Source organism: Eretmochelys imbricata, chromosome 7 (genome assembly GCF_965152235.1).
Source record: "Eretmochelys imbricata isolate rEreImb1 chromosome 7, rEreImb1.hap1, whole genome shotgun sequence".
In the NCBI taxonomy this organism is placed as follows: domain Eukaryota; kingdom Metazoa; phylum Chordata; order Testudines; family Cheloniidae; genus Eretmochelys; species Eretmochelys imbricata.
In genome coordinates, this window is record NC_135578.1 from 60,285,762 (window position 1) to 60,296,689 (window position 10,928).

At 59.5% G+C, this 10,928-nt stretch overlaps 1 protein-coding gene across 1 annotated transcript; it reads right to left on the reverse strand.

Annotated features, from left to right (window-relative positions):
• Positions 1–267: 267 nt before the first annotated feature.
• Positions 268–5,044, reverse strand: SPRN (shadow of prion protein). The gene is made up of 2 exons (XM_077821291.1): positions 4,928–5,044; positions 268–707 (listed from the first exon to the last, which is right to left on the reverse strand). Exon 2 carries the CDS (start codon positions 685–687, stop codon positions 268–270), a length of 420 nt encoding a protein of 139 aa, XP_077677417.1. The 5' UTR covers positions 688–707; positions 4,928–5,044.
• Positions 5,045–10,928: the final 5,884 nt, after the last annotated feature.

Here is a 10,928-nt window from a genome sequence, read left to right on the forward strand (position 1 = left end):
CACCACCTGCCCTCACCACAGCCAAGGGCAAAGCCGCAGCGGGATCAGGCCTGGGCACTGCCCCAGCCGTCTCACTGGCAGCTGCTCCGGCTCCAGCCCGCTGGGCAGCGCAGGCTGCTCCGGCCCCGCAGCAGGCGGGAGAGCTGCTTGGCCTGCCGGGGGCTGGGGCAGACACAGCTGGACGGGGCTGGTGATGCCGAGCCCCAGCAGGGTGGTGCCGCTCTGCAGGCTCCGACACGGGGAGGGTCGGTCGGGCGCCACAGGCCCTTACAGGGGAAGGAGTTGGAAGAAGCCAGTCGCCAGACAGAAGGAGATGGCAAGGTGCGCCGTGTCCTGGGCCCCGGCAGCCGAGGTCCACGAGCGGTAGCTATACACGCCGCTGCCCGTCCTGTTGCCTTCCTGGAACTCGGAGCCATCATCTGGAGCAAGCTCCCCAGAGATCCTCATCCTCCTGTGGGCTGCTCCTGCTGCCACGCCCGCCGCCGCGCCCGCCGCCGCCGCTGCTGCCACCCGCAGCCCCGCTCCCGAGGAGCCGTAGCGAGGGGCAGCCTTGGCCCGGCTGCGGGCCATGCCCCTGCCACGGGCCGCCCCCCGGGCCCCGCCCCGCCCGCCCTTGCAGGTGACGCTGTCGCAGAAGGCGGCGGCCAGCAGGAGGAGCGTCCAGCAGGTGGCGGTGCGTCTTTTCATCCCAGCGCTACCCCCAGCACCTGGAACAAGAGGGACCAAAAGGCACGTCAGCGCCAGGCTCCGGGCGGGGCCGTCAGCACGAGCGGTGCCCCCCCCCCGGGGCGGGGAGGGCCAGGTGTGGTGCCAGCGGTCAGGCTGGGCTGCAGGGGACCCATGCCCCTGCCTCGGCCCCTGACTGGAGCTGGGTGCTAATGGCAGAGCCCCGCCTCTACTGGTGCGGCCGGGCCAAATCTGAGCGCAGCTGCGCCCCTGTGCACCAGGTCTCAATGCCACTCAAATTTGGAGCGGCCGGGCAGGTAACCCAGGGCCCTGCCTTAGCAACAGTCTGGCCATGCCCGGCGTGCTGCCCTGAGTGTTACCCTCCCAGCAGGGATCGGCTGCTGGGCTCTGCCTGGGGCTGGCTGACGTGGGGGGCCCACGGGGACTGGATCCCAGGCAAGCACAGGAATGGCTGCCCCTGAAAGCCAGCCCGGCCAGCCCCAAACTGAACTCTGACTCTGAAATCCCTCCCTCTGCCCCGCTGCTCCTCCTGGCCATGATCTACTGCCTCCCACCACCAAGGGGGATGTGGGCAGGCTCCGGGGAATGAGTGGGGTACAGGTGCTGGAGTGGGGTTTGGGGCCTCAGGGAATGTGGAGGGTGCCGGGGACTGGAGTGGGATTGGGGGGCTCAGGGAAAGGGGCTGGAGTGGAGTTGGGGGGCTCAGTAACATGGGGGGCTGAGGGCTGCAGGGGTTTGGAGGGCAGGAGAAAACAGTAATCATCACACACTGTTTCACTCAGCCCGGCCAGTCCATCTCCCTGTGCCAGAGGGCCCATTTCCCATGTTCCCCTCCTAGGCATAGCACCCTGAGGGGCTGGGCTGGGGGAGCAGCAGGCAGGGCCTTGCCCTTTGGCTTTGCGAGAGCTCAGGTTTGCCGCGTGTGGCTGGGCTGCGTGCCCTGCTGGCATTGCAGGACGTGGCGAGACCCTGACAGGGATCCAGTGCAGAAGAGGCCAGGGCCTGGCTGGGAAGCCAGCCATGGGTACATGGTGCCCAATCCTCAGGCTGGCAGCAGAGAAGCATGAAGGCAGCGATTTGTCAGACCCTCTGCTGCCGAAGGAGCCGATCCAGAGAGATGGGCGCCACCTTGTGCCCCGAGCGCCTATGGCCCAGTCCTGCCAGGCACAGGGCTCCCTCTGTAGAAGCTAATGGGTATGCTCCTGGTAGTATATGTGTGGGGCTCCACTCTGTGTCCTGGCCACCCATGCTCCCACCTAGCCCTTCACATGGGCACTCAGAGCTGCTGGCCCTGCCAGGGGGTTGGCCCCAGGACTCTAGACACAAATCAGTGGTTGTACAAGGCCAGGAATGAAAGGAGGACACCATCAGCTCTTAGCACCCCAAACCCCTGGGAGCCACACTGCTGAAGAATACGAGGCAGCCGGGCTTGGGTGCCATGGGGGCCCCTGGGTACAGCTGGGCTGGGAGCTGCAGGGCAGGGAATGGATGCCCAGGCCTGTAGCCCTGCATATGTGGGCCAAGCTGCACCGCGGCCCTTCATGGAGCCCCCCAGCAGAGGCAGTTTGGAGCTGGCTGCCGAACATTGGCAATGGAGTGAGGGGTGGGGGAGGGGGGAACTGTGCCAAGGAGAAGCCCCATGAGGACGAGGGGAAAGGGTTGCCTGCCAGGAAGGGGGAGTCAGGCTCAGAAGGGGTGCCTGGCTTCTGGAAGGGGTGAGAGATGGAATAGCAGCATCCCCCACCGCCAGGCTGGGAGTCAGCAATGCCCCGCAGCTGCTGCTCCCCCCTCCCCTGTATCCATGCCAGGCGGCAGAGCTGTGCCCATGCTGATCCCAGCCGCGCCCTCCGCTGAGCGTCAGGCTGCACACAGCACAGGCATTAGCATGCTCGTTTCTAAGCGACGAGAAATAGATTCAGCTCCAGCAGAGCAGCAAACCCCTCCCTCATAGCCAAGGCCTTGGCTTCCCTTGGCACCAGCCCCCCAGGCCAGGCAGGTGAGAGGCCAGGATGCCCATCCAGGCTTCCTGAGGGCTGCAAAACCCCCACCCCATCAGCCAGAGACCCCAGCGCCTCTGTGCAGCTGCTCCAAGGGGGAAATCTGCTCTGTGGCCCTGAGCACCTCAACTCCTGCCTTGTCCCCGCTGGCTCCAGGCGGCCAGCCTGCACAGCCCACATGGGGCCAGTTCTCTGCCAGATGGTCCCGTTAACGCTGCACGCACCACGCTAGTCTTGGCACTACAGTGCCCCCTTCCCTGCTGGTCCCCCCAGGCCAGCAAGCTGTGGGCATCCCTGTAAGCTCTGCAGCCAGGGCAGAGTCCTCTGCTGGGGCGGGACTGTTCCCGCAGTGCCCCATGCTGGACGCAGCAGAACCTGGCTGGGGCAGGTTGTTCCTCTTGGTTTGGTTTTGCCCAGATGAGAAGAGTCAGTCCCAGTAAGTGGTTACAGTAGCCTCCTAGCCTGAGCCATGCAGGGCCAGCATGCCCACGTCCGCCCCCACACCCCGAGCACGCAGGAGCCCCCTACACCAAGGGGATCCCATCAGCAGTGAGAGCAGTAATGGCTCAGGTTGACTTCAAATAGCCCCCCTCGCCCCAGGATGGGCCAGGGTCTTGCTGGTGACCCCACAGCTCACCCAGCTGCCTCCAAACGTGTCAAGCTGCCACTGTTTATAGGCAGGGAGCCAGGAATAGGGACGGGGAAGGGGCAGGGTTGTGAGGCGGGGAGGGGACAGGGGGTTGAGTGAGGAGCTGGGAGCAAGGGCAGGGTTGTTGGGCAGGGAAGGGACTCGGGGGCAGGGTAGTGGGTCGGGCAGGAGGCTGGGAGCAGGGAGAGGATGGGGCAGAGGCAGGGTTGAGGTGGGGAGGGGATGGGGGCAGGGAGGCCCTGGGAGGCAGAGACAGGGTTGCGGGTCTGGCAGGCCCTGGGAGGCAGGGACGGTTGTGGGGCTGGCAGGAGGCTGGGAGTAGGGAGGGGACAGGGCAGGGTTGTGAGGCAGGGCACGGGCTGGGAAGCAGGGTGAGGAGCTGGGGGGCAGGGTGAGGAAGGAGGTTGCGGGAACTTGCGGGGTGGGGCTGGGTCACTCTGCAGAGGGGATGGGCCCGGGCCCGGACACCTCACCGCCCGCTGGCCACAGGGGGTCAGGTCGCCCCAGAGCCACCTGAGCAGAGTCAATCTGCACTCGCTGCCCGCTCCCGCAGCACAAGTAGCCCAGGGCATGGCCCCACCGCACCCGCAGCCACCAGCATCGCGGCAGGGCCAGCCCCGCTCCCCCACCGCACGACCAAGAGGGATACGGACCCCGCCATCCTCTGCAAACACACACACACACCCCCTGCCATGCTTGGCACACACCCCCACACCACCTTCCTCTGCACAAACACACACACACACACTCCACCGTCCTCTGCACACCCACACACCCTGCCATCCTCTGCACACACCCACACAGACACACACTGCTTCCTCTGCACACACACCCCACCATCCTCTGCCCACACACCCCACACACACACACACTCCACCATCCTCTATGCGCACATCCACATGCATGCCACCATCCTCTGCACCCACACCCCCACACCCTGCCATCCTCTGGACACACACCACTATCCTCTGCGTGCACACACACCCCCACACACCACCGTCCTCTGTGCATGTGCCATTCTCTGTGCACACCCAAAAACACCCACCCACACTGCACCATCCTCTGCACACACACACACTGCCATCCTCTGCACACACACCCCACACAGACACACCCCCACCATCCTCTAGACACACACACACGCTCCCCACCATCCTCTGTGCGCACACACACATCACCATCCTCTGCGCACACCCATAGAGAACCCACCATCCTCTGCACACACACACACAACCTGCCATCCTCTCTCTCGCACACATACCATCCTCTCTGCACAAACATACAAGCACACACATACAACCATCTGCACGCACACACCCCACCATCCTGTCTCACACACACACATCAGCATCCTCTGCACGCACGCACACACACCGCCATCCTCTCTCACACACACACACACATCACCATCCTCTGCACGCACACAGAGAACCCGCCATCCTCTGCACACCCCGGTGCCCACCCCCACCTTCCTCTGCGCGCGCACACACACACCATCCTCTCCGCACAAACATACAAACACAGCACACACACACACACCAAGACAGACAGACAGGCACGCACACACACACAGCTATTGTCCCACGCTGCCTACCGGGCAGGGAGGGGCCAGCCCCGCGGCCGAGGCTCCAGATCCCCCTGGGCTCCGCGCTGCCGATGGACGCTGCGGGCACGAGGGACCCCCTGTCCTGGGCTCGGCTCCCGGGTCCCCGGTGCAGAGGCGGCGGCGCTGGCAGCTCCGGTCTCTCCTGCTCCGCCCAGGACTCCTCCCCGCCCAGCGCTGCGGGCGGAGCAGGGCGGAGGGAGAGCCGTGTGGTTGGCTGTGGGCGGGGGTTGTGGTGTTCAACGGTGCTGTGTTGGGCGGGGGGGGGGTTGCAGTGTGGCACCGGTGCTCTGTTTACGGGGATGCGGTGTGGCATGAGCGCTCTATGTGGGAGGGGTCGTGGTGTGGCACGGGTGCTCTGTGTGGGGGTCGTGGTGTGGCACGGGTGCTCTGTGGGGTGGGTTGTAGTGTGGCACGGGTGCTCTGTGGGGTGGGTTGTAGTGTGGCACGGGTGCTCTGTGGGGTGGGTTGTAGTGTGGCACGGGTGCTCTGTGTGGGGGTCGTGGTGTGGCACGGGTGCTCTGTGGGGTGGGTTGTAGTGTGGCACGGGTGCTCTGTGGGGTGGGTTGTAGTGTGGCACGGGTGCTCTGTGTGGGGGTCGTGGTGTGGCACGGGTGCTCTGTGGGGTGGGTTGTAGTGTGGCACGGGTGCTCTGTGGGGTGGGTTGTAGTGTGGCACGGGTGCTCTGTGTGGGGGTCGTGGTGTGGCACGGGTGCTCTGTGGGGTGGGTTGTAGTGTGGCACGGGTGCTCTGTGTGGGGGTCGTGGTGTGGCACGGGTGCTCTGTGGGGTGGGTTGTAGTGTGGCACGGGTGCTCAGGGGGATTGTGGTGTGGCACAGGTGGTCGGGGGACTGTGGTGTGGCACGAAGGCTCTGTGTGGGGGGTTGCGGTGTGGCACGGGTGCTCTGGGGATGTTTGACACGGGTGCTCTGGGGGGAATTGTGGTGTGGCACGGGTGCTTTGTGTGTTGGGTTGCGGTGTGGCACGGGGGCCCTGTGGGGAGGGGTTGCGGTGTGGCACGGGTGCTCTGGGGATGTTTGACATGGGTGCTCTGGGGGGAATTGCGGTGTGGCACGGGTGCTTTGTGTGTTGGGTTGCGGTGTGGCACGGGTGCTCTGTGGGGAGGGGTTGCGGTGTGGCACAGGTGCTCTATGTGGGGGGGCTGCGGTGTGGCACGGGTGCTCTGTGTGTTGGTTTGCGGTGTGGCACGGGTGCTCTGTGGGGAGGGGTTGCGGTGTGGCACGGGTGCTCTATGTGGGGGGGATGTGGTGTGGCACGGGTGCTCTATGTGGGGGGGCTGCGGTGTGGCACGGGTGCTCTGTGGGGAGGGGTTGCGGTGTGGCACGGGTGCTCTATGTGGGGGGGCTGCGGTGTGGCACGGGTGCTCTGTGGGGAGGGGTTGCGGTGTGGCACGGGTGCTCTATGTGGGGGGGATGCGGTGTGGCACGGGTGCTTTGTGTGTTGGGTTGCGGTGTGGCACGGGTGCTCTGTGGGGAGGGGTTGCGGTGTGGCACGGGTACTCTATGTGGGGGGGCTGCGGTGTGGCACGGGTGCTCTGTGTGTTGGTTTGCGGTGTGGCATGGGTGCTCTGTGGGGAGGGGTTGCGGTGTGGCACGGGTGCTCTATGTGGGGGGGCTGTGGTGTGGCACGGGTGCTCTGTGCAGCGGGGATTGTGGTGTGGCACAGGTGATCTGTGTGGGGCGGTTGCAGTGCGACATGGTTGCTCTGTGTGGGGGGTTGCGGTGTGGCACAGTTGCTCTATATGGGGGTTGTAGTGTGGCACGGGTGCTGTGTGTGTGTGTGTTGGTGCGGTGGGCTCTTATTTTTAGTGACACCCTCATCGTTCCCACAGGATCATTTTGCCAAGTCCCCACCGACCCCTCCCCCTCTCAGTGCCGCAGACAATGATGAAGATTGGCATCTATATCTGGGGCACGGCTGGATTATACCGCAGTATGTGATGGCGGGACTCAGTGTATTTTCAGAACAATGTATGTGAAGCGGTTGGGATTAGAGGGGGCAGAGAGCTGGGGGGCCCTTTTGGGGGGGAGGAACGGATGGGGGGAGGGGCAGGGGTGAGTGGGGATAGGGCCAGGGAGGGGACATGCAGGCAGGTTGGCAGGGGATTGGTGGGGAGACAGGGCATGCTTCTTTGTCTTCCTCCTGCTACTGCTGGGAGTCCCCCTCCCCCACTATGTTGATGGGGGGCTAGAGGGGGGCTCAGGAATGGTGCAAAGGGGGTTGCAGCTGGGACCTGGCATGTCCTGTGTGCCCAGGCTGGGCTCTTGTGTCTGCTCTGAGACTGGGGCTTGCAGCAGCACTGCTATAGAGGGACAGCCAGCACACCATGCTGGGCACAGAGAGACCCAGAGCACGATCTCTTGGGCCTGCGGGGAGGAATTTGCTCTCTTTATTCTTGTGTGCATGGGTGCTTGTGTGTGTGGGTGCACCCATGCATGTGCACAAATGTGTGTGGGTGCTTGCGTGCAGGGGTGGGTGGGTACACCTACGTGTGTGTGCTGGTGTGGGAGGGTACCCGTATGTAGGTGTGGGGGGAGTGCATGTGTGCACATATATGCATGCCTGTGTTTGGGGACACGTATGCCGGGCTGTGCGTATGTCTGCACAGAGGGGGTGGAGATGTTATTTATAGAATCACAGGAGAGATGGAACATTCCTCCACCCAGCCGCAGGGGTTAGCACAGATTGTTCCAGTGACAGATGCATTCTCCAGCGCTTTGTCCACCCCCGAGGAATGGGCTTCCACCACTCCTGTTGTCTCTCATCCGCTCACTCCTAGGAATTATCTCCAGCTGTTTGCAGAGGGCTTGGTTATGTGGCTGCCTTGCCTTTGTTTTCTAGGTACGGCAGGGTTATGCCTGTAAGGACTCTGCTGCCTGTAATGCTGCGGGCAGCATCTCATGAGCGTGAGTACCAACCGCAGGGCAGACAGTTAGGAAGTAGGGCACACCCCCAAACTGGTTGTGAGTTCTATACTTAGATTTCACCAACCAGCTATCAAACGTAAACTGCTCAAACGCTATAACAGCCTAACCATGGAGTCACAGACAGTCCCCTCACTGCTCCGATTTGTCTTGCCAACCAGATGAGCCTGCCTTTGATAGATGGTCCCTTACATGAAGAATCACAGCAATATTCAGGTTACTTCCAGTCCCAAGGGACCAGCCATTTACCCCAGGTCAATTGCACCTTAGATCTCACACCAAAGGCAACGCTTGTAGCCAATCCCATGAGTCACTCCTGTGCTAGGTTCCAGCCAATCCACAAGCCAGGAACTGGCCGTGTGATTTCCGGGGCAGGTATATAAGCCCCACAGAAGCAACAGCAATTCAGTCTGCTCAGTGAGAGTTCAGGGCTTGGAACTTTCTCCTGCCTGATGGTGGCAAGACTCCCCAGGCCTCAGCTTGCCCTAGCCTTGCTCTTGTTGCTGCCCTGCTCCCAGTCTTCCAGCCTCACGTTGACCGTCATGGACTCCTAATTCCAGCTCTGACCGCTAGGCCTGGCCATCTCCATCCCAGTTTCTGACACACGTCTCTGTACAAGGCAGGCTACTGGCCCAACATTTGTAGGCTTGTGGGCATCTGATCTTTGCACATGAGCATTTGATTAGCTGAAGGATTGATTCAGGAGCACATGGTACTTCACACATGTAACTCTAGTGCACTCGTGGCCAAGATGGAGTCCGCTCTGCCGGCAGTTCCGGCCAAGAAAAGACGCCCACGGGAATGCAGCAGAGAAACTCCCTTCCACCCCGTCCAGGGCACCAGTTCCAAGCCCCCTGGAGTAAACACACACACACACAGCCTGGAATAGTACAATGAATATAGGAAAGGGAAATATTTACAGAGGAATGAATGGATAAAAATGGGGGGAAAGATAGGGGGAGTGGTAAAACAGCATTACACCCAACAAGAGGACCCGCCCGTGCAGTGCTACCACAATACGGAGCGGTAGTCACTGAGCAGTGCATCTACACTCAGAGTTCAGGAATCCTGGGCAGAGTTCCAGTTTGGCAGAGTCTTGGCTGCTCCTGGTTGTCTTTGGCATCAGTAAACTTTCCCCAGCAAACCCCTCTGGTGCCCTCTTCTGCCGCTCCCTGCAAACCCACACAGAGCGACAACTTCTTTGTGTACCTAGCTACAGCCTCCCTCCTTACTGTAATGCAAAGGCACAAGCCCCAGTACTCACGGCCCCATGCAGCTCTGGGCAACAGCAATACTGGGTGTGACTCTGGAGCTGTGCTGCTGTACTGCTTCAGTGTAGACTCCATCTATGCCAACAGGAGGCGTACTCCAATGACTGTAATTAATCCACCTCACCAAGAACCCGCCAGCTAGGTTGACAGAAGAATTCTTCCACGGACCTAACGCTGTCTGCACCTGGGGTTAGGTAGGCTTAATTACACCCCTCAGGGGGTGTAGCTGGGTCAACCTATCTTTTTTAGTGTAGACCTCAGAAATGCCAAACACCAGGAATAAGATATGGGATGTTCATCGAATTCTTCAGATGCTTGTTCCGCAGACAAGATTTGCATGTGGAAGAGCTTCCCATTTTGCTGGTTGGCTCCAGGGAACCCCACAGGTTGACAAACAGAGAGTAGCATTTTGCTTTCTGCTGTAGAGTGGACCATTGACCAATTGTGTCCTGTGAATAAAGTAAGTGCCAGAGAGAGGGAGTCAGGAACTCTACATCAAATAAACTAGTTAAGGAATGGGAGGTAGTGTTTAAGGAATAGCTTCCCATGAGACCCAGAAACCTTCCAGAGGTCACACTTCCTGATACCTCAGCAAATCCAAACAAACTAGCTTTTACTTCAAATTCAGATCTGTATATTGGTCCACTGTTGGGATCAGCTAGACCCCCTCTCTATATGTGATTGACCTGTCTTGTTCCTTCAGTAGAATGTCTCTTGTTCTACTTGCAAGCATTGAAAGATGAGCAATTAATGGTACTATATAATCAAAGAATGTACAGGCTATGTCCTTTTAATTTAGAAACGGTATGAAAGAGGTCTCCTTTTCAAATGACTGTTGTATTATAGAAGTGATAAGAATTGCTATGGCACCAGAAGGAGAAAGGTTTCAGAGTAACAGCCGTGTTAGTCTGTATTCGCAAAAAGAAAAGGAGTACTTGTGGCACCTTAGAGACTAACCAATTTATTTGAGCATGAGCTTTCGGCTGTAGCTCACAGTACTCCTTTTCTTTTTTCAGAAGGAGAAAGAATATTGAAAGAGATAAGCACTTAATCAGTGTGTAACCCTGGAATATTAAAAGAAATGGGTAAGTAGGGGGAAATTCCATCTAATAGTAGGGGTTAATAGAGAAAGATAATCCTTAAAATGAAGAAAACAAAAAACCTTGCAAGAAAAGGTGAGATGTGTGCTATCCAACAGTGCCATCTACCTGATACTGATGGAAGCATCAGAGAAACTGAGCTGAAATCTAAAGAGCTCTGACAGCAAGGGTCCAATAGAGAAAAAGAGAGTCACCACTCAACCCTGTAAACACCCCGAATATAAAAACTGAAGTCATGGGGTGAGAGCTCCCAGGTGATCCAACCCACAAATAATCTGCAGAACCTAAAAGTGGTACTGGACACTTGGCTTAGTAGGGAGGGACCACCAGTGCTACAATTGGGTTAAGACTAGAGCATCTGATCCTTCACTCCCTGGAAGCATGAGAACCTTTTAAGATACTGCATTCCTGGTGAGCTAATAAACAACTAAGTGTTGTGATGGCTGCTTCAAGACTTCTCTGGCCCCTGCTGGAGTCCTTGTAGAAAGCTGGCATAAAAACGCAAACGAAGAGCATTGCCTGGAATAGAAGGGGAGGGGGTCTAGACCTCCCAGCACTGCCTAGGGACATCACTGATTGGGAGGCAGGACTCCTGGGTTCCATTGCTGGTTTTCCTATTGACCTGTTGTACTTTGGGCAAGTTGCTCCCCCTCTCTATCTGTGGAACCAACAAAAC

Excerpts from the sequence above, each read along its gene's own strand:
- SPRN (XM_077821291.1), bottom strand. The coding sequence starts at position 687 with ATGAAAAGACGCACCGCCACCTGCTGGACGCTCCTCCTGCTGGCCGCC.